Source organism: Mugil cephalus, chromosome 8 (genome assembly GCF_022458985.1).
Source record: "Mugil cephalus isolate CIBA_MC_2020 chromosome 8, CIBA_Mcephalus_1.1, whole genome shotgun sequence".
Classification (NCBI taxonomy): Eukaryota; Metazoa; Chordata; class Actinopteri; order Mugiliformes; family Mugilidae; genus Mugil; species Mugil cephalus.
The window spans coordinates 10,131,524-10,151,723 of NC_061777.1; the positions used below are offsets into that span (position 1 = coordinate 10,131,524).

The 20,200-nt window shown below is 45.8% G+C and overlaps 1 protein-coding gene across 2 annotated transcripts in view; it reads left to right on the top strand.

Annotated features, from left to right (window-relative positions):
* Window positions 1-20,200, top strand: part of ptch1 (patched 1) — a 53,002-nt gene that overhangs the window by 6,881 nt on the left and 25,921 nt on the right. For both annotated transcript variants that reach the window (XM_047592322.1, XM_047592321.1), the window contains exons 3-11: window positions 11,288-11,477; window positions 11,781-11,850; window positions 11,984-12,075; window positions 14,360-14,558; window positions 14,697-14,818; window positions 17,147-17,294; window positions 19,348-19,479; window positions 19,581-19,736; window positions 19,977-20,075. In XM_047592322.1, the coding sequence (XP_047448278.1) occupies window positions 11,288-11,477; window positions 11,781-11,850; window positions 11,984-12,075; window positions 14,360-14,558; window positions 14,697-14,818; window positions 17,147-17,294; window positions 19,348-19,479; window positions 19,581-19,736; window positions 19,977-20,075 (1,208 nt within the window). The remainder of the gene's footprint in view (window positions 1-11,287; window positions 11,478-11,780; window positions 11,851-11,983; window positions 12,076-14,359; window positions 14,559-14,696; window positions 14,819-17,146; window positions 17,295-19,347; window positions 19,480-19,580; window positions 19,737-19,976; window positions 20,076-20,200) is intronic.

The window sequence follows — 20,200 nt, forward strand, 5'->3', positions numbered from 1 at the left end:
GCTGCCTGACTCTAATTAAAACAGTATCACATAAACATTGGCCTTCCTGTAGGACAGCCCCTCACTCTTCACTCTGTTTCTGTGCCGAGAGAGGGGCTGGAGATTATGGGGCTGTGTTGATGGGGGGAGAGAAGGTGCGGGGAGGCGAAAGTTTGGAAATGGGGCTTTTGAAGCTTGAGCTCCGGGCAGGGGTTGAAGTTGAATCTCGGGGTGATGCAGACGAGCTGAAGCTGTACTGTAATCTGTGCCGAGGTGTGGTTAGGCCCGTGAGCTTTAGCCCGGGCTAAGTGGAGGAGGGAGCCCGTAGAGTTGAGCTTCGCGGACATATGTGTGAGTGATTCAAGTTGAAATGAGTTTATGGTCATTAGATTTATGGCGCGGGGCTGGGGCACCGGGTTATGGACCGTAGTCTCAAGGCTACAGACTGAGGGGAGGCCCTGGGTCCCGTAGCGCTTTCTTTGGGTGGGGTGGGGTGGGGGTGAGCCATGAGTGTAGAGGCCAGGGGCCACGGGGGTAGACCCCTGGGACCCTGAGGTCATCTCGTAGGGGCCCCGCTATTTAAAACCTCACCTGATACTCACCCTGTGGCCTGGGTGCAGAGTGAAGACTCACAGCAGAGGGGAGAGGCGAGGAAGGGGGTGTGGGGGGGGGGGTGGGGGTGAGGAAATGCAGCAGAAGCCACAGCTGTCACCGGTCGCCGTTTTTCCGTTTGGCCTGCGTGCGTTCACGCGTCGACCGCGTACGCTCGGGCCGCGCCGTGTGCGGCGAGGCGGATGCCGCTTGTGGGGAGCGCGCCGTTTCTCACCGTGTCCGCGTTTCATTGTTATGGTTTGATGGTTAACCTTTTGACACCTCTTCTCCAGCAGAGGGCAGTGAGTCTGATCTGCTTCGCTGCATTATACCTCTTAAACTGAAATAATCCCACATCGGTGCTTGTCGTCGTTCGTGCTCAAACGGCCGCATGCGTGTGGAGGGAGCGATGCAACGAAGGAGGGAGGAGGGGGGCAAAAAAAAAAAAAACGCTTGCTGTCTGCTTTTTACTGAAATCAATGTGGGAGCAGTTAGAGTGGTGCCAACACACGTCTGTCTGCCTCCTGCGCTTGATTTAATCCATTGTGATGCGACCAAATGTTGTTGCTTGTTGTTGTTTGTTTTTGTTTAGTTTTCTCCTTAAGCAGCTCCTTCCCTCCCTCGCGTGTCTGTTTCGTATCTAGTATGATTAAGAGCCGAGTTGACGGAGTCGGTGGTTGTTTTGTTGTTTTGCTGGTAATGGCAGCAGGGAAGGAGGGAGCGGTATGATGTTGAGTGCATGCGGAAGAAGCCCTGACGTCCTTTCTTGTGGACGGGGGTGAATGCGGCGTCTCCACTGAGAGGACTGTGGTTGGCGTGATTGAATTATTTGGCTTTTGATGTGCAAGGGAGCATTGATACATGCATGGCTGCATGCACACACACACATGCACACACACATAAGTGTGTGTGTGTGTGTGTGCATGCATCCATTTGTATATGCATATATATGCATGGATGCATGTACACACACACACATAGATATACTGTCATATGCAGGGAGCCTTTGGAGTTATGGTTCTGTGAATGAGTGGGTGGTTGACCAGGGCTGGCAGGCTATTTTGGTGGGCCTCTCTTCGCCGTTTCTCTCTTCTTTAGTCGTCTTTTTTCCCTGCCTCGTCTTTCTTTTTCTGCTTTCCTCTCGCCCCGTCCCTCACGCTTTATCCACCGCCCGTTTCGGTCAGACGCACAAGAAGGACCCACGCCCAGTGTTTTCACCCAGCTCGCACAGCCTGTCCCGCTCTCTCTCTCTCTCCACGCGTCACCTGCGCAAACGCGGGCTATGTGCGCTCCTACCAAACTGGACCCCAATTAAGCCTGTGTTTATCAGTGCGCCACAAGCAGGATTAAACTTCTGCATGAGGAATAACATTCCAGCGTGTTGTGTTAAACTTTACGAGTTGATGAAAAGTGCAGGCTGGCCGGTGAGGGATTTAGTGTGGGGAAGCGTTTACGCCTCTGGTACTGTACACAGAATTGCAGCGCTGTTTTCTCAGGCTGGCTCTCCAAACATTCAAAATATATACATATACATATATATATGTGTTAGCTCCTACCTGGCGAAAGATATAAAATGCTGCTCATTAACGGCGCTCTGTGCCTGCGTGAAGGGGAGCGCGCTCCCATTCACAAACAACATCCTGAGATGCCTCCAAGCTCTCTGTTTACATTTTGCATTCTTCCAGGCGCTCTTATTCAAAAACCAGAGCCCTGCGAATGACCGACCACAGGAGACTGCGGAGAGAATTACCCCCCTCCCCCCCCCCCCTCTACCTCCTTCTCTCCCTCTCTTTTCTATCCTTCTCTTTTCCTCCCTGCCAGAAAGGTCTCTCTCTTTACCCGAGCCTCCCCCACCCCCTCCCTGCCTCCCTTCACCCACCAACACCGCCGCCGCCGCCGCCGCTGCTCCCCCCCCTTCTCTGGCTGGAGAGAGTGGCCTCAGAATGCCAGATGTATTACAGAGTGAGCCACGGCAATGTAAACACTCAGCCCTGCCATGAGAGCAGGGTGGTCTGGCCTCCCTCCTTCCCTTCCCTTCGCTCCCCTCCCCTCGTATCCCTCCCCCCCTTCCCCTTTCCTCTCTTCCCTCCCTCACGGCGTTGACTGCCAGAAGGGTGGAGAAAGTACAAAACAGCAGAGGGAAAGAGAGAGTGTGTGTGTGTGTGTGTGTGTGTGTGTGTGTGTGTGTGTGTGTGTGTGTGTGTGTGTGTGTGTGTGTCTGTCGGAGGGGAAACGGAGTGAGGGAAGAAGCAGGAGTATAGTAGCGGCAGTGTGTTTGTGTTTTGGCTGCAGTGCCTACCGTACACTAGGAGAGAGATCGAGGTGCAGATTGAAGCTTCTCAGACCGCGCAGCGGAGACGTTTTCTCTCAAACATCTCAGTTTTTTTAAAATATATTTTATTGTGTGTGTGTGGAATTTCTTCAGCCCCTCTGGCACACCACAGTTACATACGTAGCTGTATAGTTCATTGCAATTCCTACAGCGCGTCGTCATAGATTCTGGCAGCGGCGGCAATTGCACAAGTACCACACATGCACGCAGAAAAAAGGCGCAGAGATACAGAGATACCGTCGTTTTCTCTCCTCGGATGACTGAGAGGGTTTGGAGCTCCGCGTCGAGCCTCTTGTACTGAGACTTTCCTGCTTGTCTGAATGAAGCATTGGGGTCCCGGGAGTACCTCTGACCCCGCACAACAGATTGGGTGTTACTAAGTGCAGCAGTTGATGGGTGTCATTGTGTGACGGGTGTTTACAGTGAGAAAAGTGATTGTGTAACATAGGAATATGAAAGAAAAAAAAGAGTATCCACACACTTGCTTAAACTTTTTCACCTTTTTACAGCTAAATTAATCTTCACTTGCTTTGTTTATTAAGGGGGGCTATGAAGTAAAAAAATGTGTCAAGGATCCAAATTTTTTTTTTCTTTAATCAATCACTCATCAGTTTGTTTTTAAATGCCTCTCATAAATGAACATGATAAGATGATACATTCAGGTAGCGATCATTTAACACAGGGTTCTTCAATGTTTTTCTGATCATGGACCCCCAAACTGATGGAGAGATTAAGTAGGGACCCCCTACCTACTATATGTGTTCTATATTAAACTCAGCCTTATTATTATTATCATTCTGCATTCAATATTAAGCTATTCAAATAATGCACAGGTTTAAATATCCATATTTTTTATTTCAAACAAATATATATAAAAATGTCAAATCAACCCCCACAACAAAAACAAGCAACAATTCTACGACTTTATTCAAAGTGCTGTACGTAAAATGCCCAAAAAGGGAATAATACGTGACAAAAGAGAAGTAAAGTTCAAACAAAGCTGAAGAAGGCTGTTAAGGCACAAAAACGTAGCATATGTTCGTTCACAAGTCTCAGCAAATCTATTCCCTTCAGAGGTTGGTGGAGGCCAAAAAGGAGCCAAAAGGAGAGTGAATATTTTGAAAAAGGGGAGATATTCAGACCGGTTTGCTAATTGAAGCCTATTTGCTAATTCATTTGGATGCATCGCCGCGTATGAAAGTTGAAGATGGTCCAACTGTTGCAGTGTAAGGTAATGTCGTCTGTCAAGGCACTGCCCAGTAACGCAGTGAACATTAAATTGCACGGTGTTGGTAGATTACTTTGAGGTGCATCCATCACGTTTACCTGCCAGTCTGAGTAAAATCAGCCATTTTTAGAATTCGTAGTGCAGCTTAGCTTTGACATCCTCTATTCCTTGAAACTAAACTTCTTGGATTGTATGAAGTTATTCCATTTCAGTTCTGTGATGAGTTTGGTCTGGTCGGCTAGCCAAAAGCTTCAACTCCAAGTAAAGGCTAATATGTGAAAAGGTTGTTGCAGTGGCCTTGAGCAGGGATGGGAGTGCTAGTGCTGATGTTGAGGTATTTTGTTAAATGAAAAAAGCAAATATGCCTAAAGCTAAAGTAAAATGTGCAGGTGATGGTGATCATCATGTTGGCACAGTTATTGACAAGCGATATTTGCCTACGACTTGCTGTGGTAGCATAGAAAATGTCCTGCTATGAATGAAGTATCTGGAAAAAAATGTATTAATTAAGTTTTCTTCCATTCACACTTTGCTTTCTCTCCTGCACTTTGGAATGTGTGATTTTGGGATACCTGAAATCAAGGGCCATCTTTACAGGAAATGACAAAGAGATGGCTGGTTGAGATTGGCTGCACAGGCTCATGTCACGGTGTGTTATGACTGGGCTGGGGGCCAATCACAAGGCTGTAAATGCGGTGCGGATAGAAAGGCTCACCTGGCTTGAATTTGACATGCTTCTCGTTTCTTCTTGTGTTGTGTTTTATCCTCTGGTGGTGTTTTTTTTTGTTATTTTTTTTTTTTTTAAGAAATTATTTTTAATGTCTCTTATTTATCTCAACAAAAGGCCATACTACTATATCTGGGGAGCTTCTGAAAAAAAAAAACTTAAAATAGCACGGTAGCATCTAATCTCTTGTTGTGACTTCTTGGTTGCATTAATACATCATTTCTGATTGAACCACAGCCGCTTCGCACATGCTATAAACACAAACTTTCTGTCAGCGTTTTCTTCCCCAACTACTCTTTCCACTGCTCTGTGAATCCATTGGCATTGAATAGATCTTTTTTTTTTTTTTTTTTTTTTTTTGGGAGTAGAGGTTGGGGGTTGGTAGTGGGGAGGGAGAGAGAGAGAGAGAGAGAGAGAGAGAGACCTGAATGAAGGCAGCAACGTGGAAGAATCTGCCCATTGAGGAGTGTGTGAATGTACACCTCGGGCCCAGGGGAAGCTGCATTGGGAGCCAGCCGACTGCTAAATACACCCATTTTAGGGGCTACAGGGGCCGGACAGGTGATTAGCATAATCAGGGGCGAGGGAAGCCATACATATGGTAATGCTGTAGTTTTGGGGGTGAGGGTTGGTGGTATGGGTGGGGATTCAGGGGGGCAGTGGTTGGCAGCTGGGGTGTCACATTTGTGTCAGGGGTCGGGGTGCTCGGGGGGGTGTGCGGGTACATGAGGCGCTACAGCTGCGCGTCGGGGCAGCCTCTGCTGCTCTCCGCTCCTGACGTTTCTTTCTCTTTCCTGTCATCTCCTCACTTTTTATCCTCTTCTTTCTTACTCACTTACCTTGGAAAAGCTTGCTTTTACCCTTCCTCTGCATGGCTCCCCCCACCCCTGTTTTAAAAACTGATGGGAGAGAGGGAGAGCGCAAGAGAGTGAGGGGTGGGTGGGAGGGTTGTGGCTCGCCGTGGGTCAGATAGGGTCTCAGCTCTCAGTAAGGCCTTTCATCACATATTTGTGGTTGTGTGCACACCTGCATTGCAGAGCCCACATTCAAAACCACTATTAATGCTGTGTAAGCTGCAGTGTGTGCGCTGCACGCGCTCTACAATTGAGATAGAATCGCATTTTAGGTTGGTCTTGAGCTGACTAATTGATGCTAATCGATTACTACTTTTAAAATGTGTCTCATGACTTAACGTATGTGGAGTGCACTCAACACTAAATGTTGACATTACTTTTGTTCTACTAATGTTAGGGGTGGGAAAAAACATTGATATGATTTCTTCCTAAACTATCGATTTTAAAAGAAAAATCATGTTTTGGGCCGATCGTGAACGACTTCTGCACCTCCACCGCCACTTTTTCTGTACAGATGCAATAAATTGGAAATGGATCATTTGGATTAATATTGTCAATATGTCACGCCCAGTGTCAATTTGTCCAGTGAATTATCACTGTCATCTGTTGTACATACAAAATTTCTCTGTGAACTATGTAGAATTTTGCAACATATCGCAATATCATGATATCGCATCGTGACTCGGACATCGTGATACGTATCGTGGAGTCCTTGCCGATACCCACCCCTACCAATGCTAGAAAATATAAAGATAAAGGCAAGAAAGGCAAAAGTCGTGGAGAAAAGCCCCAAAATTTGTGTGTTCTGGATCATAGTTCGAAGCGAAACACACCGTCTAGAGATGGACACGGTGACAGCAGGTGGTACAAGGAAGAAGAAACAGGTGGGTTCGTCTGATCAAAGCTCCGTCCGGGGATTGGCAGCAGCAGCTGAGAAAGAGACAAACAGGAAAAGACGAGACGGGGACGTGAGGCGGGGGGGTGGCGTTACCGTGGGAAAGTCCACCTGAGCTACGGACTAATAGCAGGGAGGGAGCAAGCAGATCTCCGGCTCTTGAATGCTTGAAAATCAGTCCTAGTGTAAGCGGCTATGTCTTAAGTTTTCTTGGATACATCCCAAACGAATGTACTGTAAATTATACATATGTATAATAAAATGTATAATAATAATGATAAAGCTTTAACTTTTACACTGCTTGAACTAGAGTTTCTTAAACTACAGACATCTCCGTGCAGACGTCGCTTTGCATTTTTAAAAACAGTAAAAGTTAGTAACCATTTTCTCCAAAAACACAGCAAAGTAGCCAGTCTGCTGGACGGTTTCCCCTTCATTCTTTTGGTGGTACAGGGGGCTCAGGGTATGGGAGGTCGCTATAGACTCTGTAGCGGAGAGATGACCTGGTTTTGGGGGGCTTCCTCCTCACCGCAGGGGTCCCTGCTGAGATGGGGCCTAATCCAGCTAATCCTTTCTCTGCACACAGACGCACACAAAGATGTGTTTAGCCACATGCATGCACATACAGTGTATTCTTGGACGGGGTCTCCCGCATATGTCAAGATCAGACGTTATACGAGGCGTCTGTTAGAAATAAAGAAAGCGTCGGAAGGCTTCAAACTGCTTATTCTTCATTGTTTAATTATAAATATATGTGCAAATGTGGTCAGGTGAAAAGTATTCCTTTGTTTTTTTTTCCTGTTTGGGTCCCATAGAAGCATCCCACGCAGAATTTGGAGGAACTCTTTGCTGGTGGTGTCTCATGTTTTCCTTGAAAGTGCGGGCCGCTTCCGTTGTCAGACATAAGAGATGTGCAGGGGGGTGGGGCTGTGCCGTTGTGTGCTGGCTTGGAAGAGGGAGAAAGTTGGCGAGGGTGAAAAGGGGGTGGTGGGGTGGGCTGGCTTTGACGGAGGGGGCCGGGCTGATTGCCATCATGATCTGGCCAATCCCGGAGTAGAGCTGAATAGAGCAAGGAGAGAGAAAATGAGAGTATAAAGAGGAGGAGGGGGGAGTTGAGAACTGAAAAGAGGAAGGGGGTGATGTCAGAAAGAAAGAAAGAAGTTCCTTAGAAACCTACTTTCTCTCCTTTCGTGCCCCCCCACACCACTCGCCCTCCCCGTTCCTCTACTTTGAGAATAGGGGGGACCAGGGGTTAATGTTATGCAACACGCTGAATACCCACACTGAGGGCTCCACTACAGTGACACACATAGGCCTCCTCTCTTCTCTTCCTTTCCCTTCTGTTTAGGTCCATCTTTGGAGGGATTTTTTTTTTAGTTTTTAATCTCTCATCAATCATTAGAATCACTTGCACATCTATAGCGCACACAGGTGGTGGTGCACGTTAACTCTGCGGTGGAAGAATTAAAGGAGCGCTTACAGAACTGAAAAAATTGGTCCAGCAACAGTCATCTGCTTATTATTGTGTTGATTAATCAGTACGTTTACGTGCACGTGAAAAAAACTAATTATTGCCTTAATCCGACTTTAACTGGACAATCGAAGCGCATGTGGAAATCAACTTCCCCTGGCATGTATACGTCTTAATCAGACTTTAACTGGACAACATGCGTGTGCATGCTGGACCCCGGAGCAAAAATATCCAAGAAAGCTGGTCGCAAAAGAAGACCCTAAAAAGAAGAAGGTAAACAGAGTCAATAGAAGAACCACCTGAGGGATAGTGCGTATCTTATCTGCACCAGAACTAGCACGCACATTACATACGAGATTAAAAGAGCTGTAGTAGTGTTCATGTTGTTGCATTAGACTCCGGTTGTTTATTATATGATGTAATAGGTCAACCGGAAAGGGGGCCTTATTAACCCTCTAAAAAGACACATATCGCCACCTAGTGTGGAGGAGGACGTGTTTCCACCAGTTACTCGATTAAGCTGTGCACTGAATGATTTACAGTTATCTGAAATAGTTTCTGATTATAATTATGTTGATAGTAATCAATTAATTTGCGGAGCATTTCAGCTCTGTACTGGTTGATAAAAATTCGTCAGTTGCCATAATTTGATCTGTTATGACAATCAAAATACTTTAACTTCCAAGATATATTTAAGTTTCGTGATCGTTTTTCAGAGCAGTTAAGCACACTCTGGCAGCATCGCATGAGCATTTTCTTTAATAGTCACAATAATAAGAATAGTCAACAATTAGTCTAATGTTAAATGTGTTGATGGATTAGGGGAAGCGAGAGCAAGCGAGTGACAAATTGAGCTGGCATGTGAAGTATTAGAAAGCTTGTGACACTTTGTTTTGGTGACAGCAGCTGAGCCTGCGGCGAGATACCTCCGAGATATCAACACATGCTGGGGTCAGCCAGTTTTTCTTAGGAGAAGGAATATGGGGAATAAGGAATATGTGTCACTGAAGAAACACAGCTGTGTGTACACACACACACACGCTTGCACATACGCCGAAGTGTGCGCGCATACACACACACACACACACACACACACACACAAACGCGTTTTCCTGGTCCAGCTGGGGTGTTAATTTCACCCCAAGGCTGTGTGAGTGTTGACCCCAAAACTTTGTAACCTCGTGAAGTGTGGAATTCTCTAAGCCCGAGGCTGTAATGTGCTGTTTCCTGTAGAGAGAGAGTGCATTCCTTTGACTTGTCCCGTTCCTCCACTGCTTGCTGTAAACTCAGGATCTTTGGGTGGCAGTCCACGACTTGGAGAGTGTTCAAAAAAAGACAGTGATTCCTTCTCAGCGTGACAATCCCGTATTATTTTTCAATCGGACCTTTCTTCTTGTCCTCAAACATCTAGAGGCATCCTGAACGTGAATGTGCCTCTTTCTCTATGTTCCCCCTCTTCCTCTTGGACTTAGACCGGGGCCTCGGGCTAGCTTTGCCTCTGAGCATTGAGTGTATCAGACAGGTCGACTTGTTAGTGCGCTGTCAGTGTGCGTTGGGTCTTAATCAGTTCCATGCGTGCTCCTTTGAAGAGCGGGCTGGTGTAACGTAGCTGTGTAGCCGGGCCTAGCAGTGGAAAGCATGTCGCTCCAGTTAGCCCGGGCCTGCTATTAATGATGAGTATTATAAACATGCCTTCAGACAGGATCAGATGGGAATGCTGTTTGGGTCCAGAAAAAAAGAAATCAAGTGTGTTTTCCTAATGCCCCAAGACATGGCCCCCTCCCTCCTCGTTCCATTGGTCTGACTGGGTGGTCCGTCCCAGCAGAACAGGCATGCTTATGTTCAACTTTAATGCCATTACAATGGACTAAAAATATTCAATCCATGCCTGCTGTTGCACGAATTGAGCGGAATTGTTAAATTGGATTAGGGCGTAATAAAATGTTACAGATTTTTCACACAGTCAGCTCTGACCGGACATGTTTTGCCCCGTGTGTGTGTGTGTGTGTCTGCGTGACAGAGAAAGTGAAAGAAAATGACTATAAATTGCCGGAGCTTTCACTGAGCATTTAGCCGCTGATGATGGAAGAGCGCAAATCATCTGCTTGTAAATCAGACACAGATATGCTGAACCCAAGGACGCAGGCACACACACACACACATACACAAACACACAAATCTCTGCCTCGAGTACGAAACATGAGAAAACTTGTGCTCTTGTGTGGCTTCGAAAACGATGCACCACTTCTCTTGTCCTTTCAGTTGAAAGTGTGACGCTTCACCCCCCGTCATCGCGTGACTGCAGCCGCCTGCGTTTGCTCATACGTGTCCGCGGGACTTTGCCACACCGTCCTCCGCTGTGTGGCGTAGGGAGCGGAGCGAGGCTGAAAGGCTGCTTTTGTAGCTGGTCCATCGGGCTAGCTCGGAACCCGGAGCGCACGCACAGGGCTTAGCCTCGCCACGATACTGGGAGCAAAGCCTGGAAAAGTGCCCTCTATCAAACACGCACATGTGCAGAAGACGTGGCTTGGCGCCGACGACTTGTTTGCAAGGTTTCAGCCGAAACGTTGAGCTGTTTGTGAAATGTGGATTTGTTGGGGTGGCGTTACTTTTTCGGGAAGGATGTTTGCCACTGTAGTGAGCTAAGTGCTTTCATTTAAGATACAAGTCTGATAATGTCCCGGCCTGGCTGGGAGGATGTCTTTTGGGGAAAGAACAGAAGATTGCTTCTTGAGTCACAGATGTCTTGCACACGGTGATATGAATGCAGCAGCTTGTTCAGACTGACTCACCTTGGCTGTCAGTGCTGGATAGATGTTTGCAGTGCTGCACGTTCTGATTTGGTTTAAAGTTTAAGATCTGTATTAGTTTTATTAGCTTTAATGGTGTCTTTACATTAAAGACCTCGGTGAGAAGTCCCTTTGTGTTAGACTTGACATTTCAGCCTTTGTTACACTTTTAGATGGAGCACATATTTAAGACCTGCACGATGGAGCTGTATCATTTTACACATATCCTCACTTTTTTTTATTTATTTTTTTTTACCTTGACTCATTTATGTATTCATGTACTGATATTTGTATCTGCACATGCATTAATGTACGTGGTGGTCCTGTCAAAGCAAGGTTTAAGGTTACAGCCATCCTTGTTGCATGAAAAATGCTTGAATTAAGCTCACACTCTTCTCTTTTTTTGTTTTTCTTCCCCCAGTTGGTGGGCGTGTGAACCAGGAGCTAAGGTACACGCGGCAGAAGATGGGCGAGGAGGCCATGTTTAACCCTCAGCTGATGATCCAGACGCCGCGGGAGGACGGAGCCAATGTGCTTACTGTCGACGCTCTCCTGCAGCACCTGGAGTCAGCAATCCGAGCCAGCAGAGTTCATGTTTACCTATATAACAGGTAACGAATTAAACCTTATTCCCTCTTATTTGTGTAGGCGTCATATTTTCTGGACAATCGGAGTCAAGGCAACGTAACAAAGCACGATTTCTCAGAAAAGACACCTTAACGCGATCGAATATATAAAAGCTCTGCAACAAACGTGTTGCAGGTTGCGTTTCATTGCACTATATAGTGAGCTACTATATCTGGTACTATATAACAGAAAGATGTATTATTATTTTATTCAGTTTAACCCAGGTGCTTAATTTGTCATATGGCCATGAGAAAAACTAATCAGAAACTGTTTTGTTCTCTTTTCAGACAATGGAAATTAGAACATTTATGCTACAAATCAGGAGAACTAGTCACAGAAACTCATTTTATGAACCAGGTAAGATTCAGATGCTGCATTGTGACCTTTGCATCAATCACTAGTTGTATATTCCCTCAGGATCATTACCAGTGCACTTCCGGTTTTGTCCACGCGTGTCATATCTGTTGTATGTGTGCTTCTCCACGCGTAGATCATAGAAAAACTACACCCCTGCCTCATCATCACCCCTTTGGACTGTTTCTGGGAGGGAGCTAAGCTTCATTCTGGAATTGCCTATCTCCCGTAAGTACATGAATCTGTATTTGATGAAATCACAATAGCCGCAGTCTTGACCGACTTATTTACAGCCAAATGATCAAATACTAATTGGACACACATAATGGATTTCCGTACTGATTCAGGGCAAACTCATTCAAATAGTATTTGTGAAAAAAAGACTCATAAGAACTGGTTGTGGCATTAGAGTGTCTGCAAGCTGAGTGTTTTGAGACCGGGTGAGAAGGAGGAGGTCTTGAGTCTCCTCCCTCAGGAGATCTTGTTTTTACCCCCTGTAGCAGAGGCTGCGCTAACACACTCCATCCATCCAAAGGGACACCACACAGGAACAAGTGTGTGTGCGCATCTTGTGTGTGTCCTGAACTCGTCCCCTCTGAAGGCTCTATTGTAGTGGTTGCTGGCATGCGTATCACTGCCGATAGTTTCTCTCCAGCCCTGGGCCTCACACTATTGTCTGGCCATTCTGTTGCTAATGGCCTGCTGCTACAGTAACACTCGGCAGACCTTTACCTCCACATGTGCCACGGCCGTCGGTGGGTGCGCCCGTTTCGCCAAACCCTTGAAATTGTATCACGTTAAATCGGTGTCATTGGGGCGTGTGCTCGTGTGTATGTTTTGCCCATTCTGCCCGGTCTAAGACGGTAAATACGTTTTTTTTTTTTTTTTTTTTTTTTTTTACTATGTTCTGGTTGGGAGGCTGGGAATAATAACCCAAGCCTGGTTAAGCACATACAATGTAGTCTGAATGCGAGAGATTCAGAGAAAGAGAGATTGGAATGTGTAGAGAGCATAGAGAGACAAAGTCTGGGCTGGAGTAAGAATTCTAGAGTTGCATGATGGGAAACAACTTCAGCTGATTATTTTTTTGCCACTTTGCAAGAAAAAGATAAACAGACTAAGTAAAATGTTGAATCCATTCTGTCCTCTCTTTCCATCTGGACCATGGGTCGGCAACCCGTGGCTCTGGAGCCGCATGCGGCTCTTTCGGTCCTCTGCTCGGCTCTCCGTGGTGAGCGGTGCGGGGCAAGGACACTGATTAAAGTTGTTCACTTTTTCATGATGACTGCCTCAGAAAAGCAGTAACTGTTAACTCAGTAGTAAGCAAGCAAGAGCTACGCAACAACTGAATGCCACACTACTCACACTCATGGTTGTAACCATAGACATATATACGGTATCTATGTCTATGGTTGTAACATGTATTCGTATGCATAAATAAAATTTTAGTTTTCTCTGTTGCAGTTCTTTCATTTCATAAATGCAACACACTTTATTTTTTTATACATAGGCCTAGCATAGAGGTCAAAACTATATATGCAGTGTTATCTTCATTTTAGATATCAAAGGAGTTTTGTGGCTCCCAGTCACATGCAGAGCTTAATCGAGCTATGCTCAAAATTAGACTTTCTAACTACAGTCCTTGTCCCAGTTTACATGCAGCGCACAAAAAAACTGTTGTCCTCCACACTAGGTGGCGATACATGTCTTAATACCATGTTAATACGACCCGATTTCCGGTTGACCTTTTACGTGATATAATAAACAAGAGTTCTTCATGCAGCAGACCGGCATTTCAAACAGTAAGCATAGGGATAATACTGCATTTTTTAAATCTCGCGTGTAATGTTCTTGCTACTTCTGGTGCAGGTAAGATCCGCGCTATCCCCCAGACGGTTCTTCTAGCGGCTCTGTTTATGTCCTTCTTCTTCTACGACTGGCTTTCTTGGATGTTCTTGTTCCGGGATCGCACACCAGCGCAGCGGTTGTGCAGCAAAAATGCAATTCGCTGTATACACGGAGAAAATCGAATTCCAATAGCATTATCTGGGTGTCTCAATCGGATAATGAGGACTCGGATTTTAATCGGACTAACGTGTTTACTTCGTTTTTTTTTCACGTGCATGTAAACTCTCTGAGTGTCTTTTCTGTGGGAAACAGGTCCAAATGGCTCTTTGAGTGTTGAAGGTTGCCGACCCCTGTTCTGGACTAATTTAATATCAGCCACAATTCTGGACATGTTTCACACGGGTTACAATAATAATTGTGCTCATTAGTATTCAGCAAGGCAGTTTGTAAAGTCATATCATCTAACATAGTCAAAATAACTGTGATTTGTACCATGGCTCAGAAGTGGAATCACGGTTGACCACTTGAGTCATAGCAGTTTCTAGATTCTTCTCTGTCTAACAACAATTTCTAAGAAAGATACAATTGCAGTGTACAGACAGGAAAAGTACAAATAAAAAGATGCCCAGCAAAGCTGATGGTTGTGCTTAACTCCTCCTCACAGAGGTAAAGACCCTCTGCAGTGGACCAACCTTGACCCCCAGGATTTCATTGAGGACTTGCGAGAGGTGAACTTGCCCGTAGAAGTCTTTGAGGAGATGTTGGAAAAGGCCGGCGTCGGACATGGCTACATGGACCGGCCCTGTCTGAACCCCGCCGACCCCGACTGCCCCCTCACCGCACCCAACAAGAACTCAACTAAGGTACACCGCACGTCTACGAGTCAGCGCGCCTACACACACACACACACAACATTTATGTGTTTTCGTAAAACATTAAGTCTTTAGTTTGGGACAAGCTGCTGACAGTTATTTTCTCGCCTGTGGCTTTTATTGAACCAGCCGTTCGATGTGGCGCGGATCCTGAGCGGAGGCTGCCACGGCCTGTCCAGGAAGTACATGCACTGGCAGGAGGAACTGATCGTAGGAGGGACCACCAAGAACGGCAGCGGGCCCCTGCTCAGGTAACACGCGCACCTTCATAAACGCCGCGGCGATCGCGGCGGCGCTTATTCTGGAGAGACTGTGTGTTTTTTGTTCTCCTGCGCTCTCTGAAGCGGCGCGGGCGTGCGTGCGTGTGTGCGAGCGTGCGCGCTGTGTGCTATAAATCTTGCAGTCATTAGCAGATTCCAGTGAAATCTTAGAACTCCAGCTGTTCCTGCTCAGCTCTGGCTGCTCTGCTTGGACACTGCCCACTCGCGCATACACACACACACCACAACCACACACACACACACACACACACACACATGTGCGGAGAGTGATCTACTGCCTTGCTAGTTTGTCCAAATATACAGCGATCTGAGGTACATAGACTTAATTCCAGCACAAGTACCAGGCTAAAGCTTATGGATTATGTGGTTTACCTATGGACATATAATATGCAGTTTCATGCATGAAAGGAAACATGTAGGGCAAGCACATCACTTAACGGAACATATTACAATGTACTTGACTCACTTTTCCCCTAAGTCGAAAATATAAAATTTACGCGGGAATTAAAAACATGTACTCTACATTAAGCAATAAAAAGCTTCCTGGTAACGCAACAGAAATGATCCAACGATTTGCTAACAGACCACTTACTTAAATGTTAAATTGCAGCTTGAACGGTGCATGCATATGCATGTACACACAAAGGCCGACCCGCACACACACACACGCACGCACGCACACACACTGGTCACAGAGTACAGTGGGGCGCGTTGTTTGTGTTTTGTGGTTGTTTTTTCCTGGCAAGGTTGGGTCATTAGAGTGTCTGTGCCCGCCTGCCTGCCTGCCTGCCCGCCCGCCCGCCTATGTGCGCGTTTGTGTGTTTGTGCGCGTGTGTGTGTACTTCTCTCCGTCGGGCTGTTACTGCTGGCACTCAGTTTCTACATCTTGTTTACTAACTGCCACCATTACCGTGATTATCGCCACATTACAGAGATCACATTCATGAAGCGAATGACAGACTTAACGTCCGCTGCGTTGCTTCGTAAATAATTTTAGGAGCGGAAAATACAGAGAGTGACTCGACTACTGTTCGGAGGCCGCGCGCTCTGCTCCGCTCCAGAGTCGAGCTGTTAATGCCTGATCGGTGATGTTATTTTATTGCCTTCCTCGTGTGTATATTGGGAATGTGCATTCCTCATGACGCTATGATATTCTGGCCCTCGTGATCAGATCAGAAGGGCTTTGAATCTGAAGGAGAGCGTGTTGGAGGAGAGTCTTTTCCTCCAGTGGGTAGGAGAACAATGATTTTGGTGATAACTCAGATGAATGTATAGGGATTGTGGAGGTACTGTATGTTATATTTTGCCCACAATAATTCAATTTCCATGCCAAAATTAATACAGAATATACATATATATATATATGTGTGTATACACATATATATATGTATATTCTGTGTATATATATATGTGTATATATATATGTGTATATATATATGTGTGTATATATATATATATATATATATATATATATATATATACACATTCAGGTGAAATGACAATCAATCCGAAAACATTACTTGACAGTTTAGATATAACAACGGAAACAAGTGCATCCTAACACAACAGTCCTGCGTTAAATCCTCGCTTTGGGAAGGTTATTGTATCCAGCGTCCCTTTAAAATAACCACCGACCTGTTGGTTCAACTGTGTTTTCATTTTGGAGGCTGCGGCTTGCAGGACTGTCGAGCGGTATTGTGTTGCGCCGACACATGTTTCTATTATTTTCACAACCCCATTTTTTTTTTTAGTCGGTGGGCTCGATTAAATAACAGACACACTTTTGCGTTTAATTCGATCCATAAACCGAACATTAGAAGGGTCGTGAAGGATGGATGCAGTGCAGGACGGCCATTAGAAGGCTTTTGTTTTCGCTAGTGTGCCTAATGTTTTGGCAAGCGAGTGTATTTGAGCCAGCCTAATGAGCGTGGCAGCGCTGTTTTGGTGTGTGGTAAATGAAGCAAGTCCAACAGCTGTACGCTGGGCTCAGTAGTCGCATTAGATGGAGCAGTAATGTGCTTAGCACACTACCGCGCATGGGCTCCGGGCGCTGCAGTTTTGATATATTGCGTTTTATTTCGTCTTCACACCTTCTCTGTTCCTGGATTAGATCCTAAGCGCTTTTAAAATCACCTAATCTGGGCACACGCAGGTGTTTGTAGCATCTGCATTACTGAATGGTGTCTGTGCGAATCAAACTGAAATGCTCATCTGTGCGTTATCTCCTTTTTTTTGTTCTCAACCTTTCATCCCCCCCTGTGTTTTCCCTTTCCCCCTCCCTCATTCCCTCCTCTCCAGTGCCCAGGCCTTACAGACCATGTTCCAGCTGATGACTCCCAAGCAGATGTTTGAGCACTTTCGGGGCTACGAGGAGGTTTCCCACATCAACTGGAATGAAGAAAAGGCCGCGGCCATACTGGAAGCCTGGCAGAGGAGATACTCTGAGGTGAGCGCCAAAACGAGAGAGACAGAGGGTAAATTGAGAAAAGCGGCAAAGGGAGGAGAAAGGAGAAAAAGGAATGTAGCCTAAATCCTCTACAACCACACTGTAAATCACAGGCCGGATACAGGTGAACATGGAAAGGCCCCATCCAAAGCCCGGGCCCCTGATAGATACTAGGACCACTGTTGGTGTGTGGTAAAGGGCTAAAGCCTTCCTCGCACCGCTCAGTAGAGCAGCAGCAGCAATAGAGCAACGGGGCGAGCGTGTCTGGAATACATTAAGAGGATATCTCTCTTTTTCTTTTCTCTTTCTCTCTCTCTCTCTCTCGAAAACCCGCGCACGAACGCACATCCAAAAGCAAACTCAAAGGTTCACACACAATCGCTTTCCCAGCTGTGGCCCCATTGGTGGCTCATGTGTGACATCATCTGGTCTTTGTTTTGGGGGCCCTCATGGTGTGACCTTGTGAGCCTCTGTGTGTGTGTGTGTGTGTGTGTGTGAGTGCGCGCTATTAATCTTCAGACCAAGTAGTCACCGATAGAAAAGAGATTTAATCATTTATTTTGATTTCATTTCATTTTTTTTAATTGATCGTCATTATTAATGCAGGAGGAAGGTGAAAATAATATCGTGTGTGTGATTGCGGCGTGAATAAATCCTCCACGTTTAGGCGTCGTCCACGCGGGAGTGTGCATTCACGTCGGTATGCGGCGGACACATGTGCGAGTTTACATGTGGCCGTGAGTGTGTGTGTGTGTGTGTGTGTGTGTGTGTGTGTGTGTGTGTGATCTAGTGCGTGTTTCCTAATGTGTGTCAGCCAGCATTGCTCCCCACTGAGCAGTAACTGCAGTTCAATGTTGAAGCCATCTGTCTGCTCTAAGATAGAGAGAATGCGAGAGAGGCAGAGAAAGGAAGAGGATGGGTCGTGGTACTGTCTGCGGATCCTACTACAAACAGGCAGACCTCATTATTCAGGCCTGTCTTTGTTTTCCTTATTTATTTTTGTTGTGTAATGCTTCTCCACCTTGAGACATTATTATTATTTTTATCAAGCTGGTTAAAAAACAGACTGGAAGTGCAGTTTGACTTTCATCTGAGATACAGCTTGCATTGAATCCTTTGGGTTAAGTGTACGTTCTACTGAAAATCATGGTCAGCCGCACATGGAAAACTGGAAGCGCACTAGTATACTGAGAGAAGTTTAGGTCATGGGTCGGCAGGATTTGTTTTCTGGGAGTTTTGTTCAGCGAACAAGATCTTAAACTTAAAAATGTCTAGTAGGAATGTCAGAGGTATTATTATGCTTCACTGATAACTAAACATTGTGTGGACTTGAATGCATAAGGCGCTGTTGCTGCATAAATCCCATTTTGAGACATATTTTATACATTTTTTTAAGCAATCTCTTCAACCATATTGTATATTTAAACACTTTTAACCACACGGTTGATCTTTTTTGTTGTAGCAGTAGACGATAAAATGCTTAATTTCTCATTTTGTACCCATTTTCTAACCATTTCTAGCCATTCAAATGGTCCTTTGGCGATCTTTTTTTTGTAGTAGACAATAAAATGCTTAATTTCCAACCATTTAAGTCATTCACTTTGTAAGATACATACATTTGCCCATGTGTGAATGCATTATATATATTTTTTTAATACTGAAGCTGTGGCTTTTATACTTTTTGAGATATAGCGCTTTTGAACAGATACCATAACTCAAAAATATTATTATCAGTCTGTACAATGGTGAGAACATTTTAATAATGATGTCAAAATACTCAGTTTGCAGCACACGCTGTTAATACAGATTAAAAATGATATTTAATTGTGATTGATCCTATATCTTAGTGTGGAAGTCAAAGGGTTAATATCTTAATAATCGTTTAAATAGTAGCGAGTCCAGGTTTTCACAGATTCCTGACGCAGACGGGGTTTATAAATCATCGCAGACTTCTCCTTGTGTCTCATTTCCTGATCTTCATTATCGATTTTATTTTTATTTTTTTTCCCTCACACTGCTCTCTGCCTGCGTCCGTTTGTGTCTCCCCCTACAGGCTGTGCTGCAGAGTGTGGCGGCAAATTCGTCCCAGAAGGTCCTGTCTTTCACCACCACCACCCTGGAAGACATTCTCAAGTCCTTCTCCGACGTCAGCGTTATCCGCGTGGCCAGTGGGTACCTGCTGATGGTGAGAGCCGTCGTTTGACACCATTTTTCCCAAAGAAACCCATCGATTGCGGTTATCGATTTTCCTACCGTGTTGTTTACTCGGCTGTTGTTTCCTCCCAGCTGGCCTATGCGTGTCTGACCATGCTGCGGTGGGACTGCGCCAAGTCTCAGGGGGCCGTCGGGCTGGCGGGTGTCCTGCTGGTGACGCTGTCTGTGGCAGCCGGTCTGGGCCTCTGCTCTCTCCTGGGCATCTCCTTCAATGCCGCCACCACGCAGGTAAGAGAAACAGAAAACACAGACAGAACGAGCACACAGGACAGCCTTTATATCCTGGAAGACACAGCTCAGACACTTACTCACAGCTTCCTCTGGTTTGCCTTCACTTTTCCCCCTTAGAAAAACTGAAAGTGGCAGAATTTATGGTTAAAAAAACATTACTTTTCCAAGATCCGAGAAACAAACACACACGGGGGCAAACATGAACTTTATGTGTGTGTGTGTGTGTTTTTTGTACAGGTGCTCCCCTTCCTTGCTTTGGGAGTCGGAGTGGACGACGTCTTTCTCCTCGCTCATGCCTTCAGTGAGACCGGACAGAACAAGAGGATCCCATTTGAGGTGAGTGCACGCATCTATCCACTCCGACCCCTCTGCCGTCTTATCTCCTCCACAGAGGGACGTGTGAACCGTGACGTGGCCCGATCAAACAAAACCGGGCGCCACACACACACTCGGCCGACCTA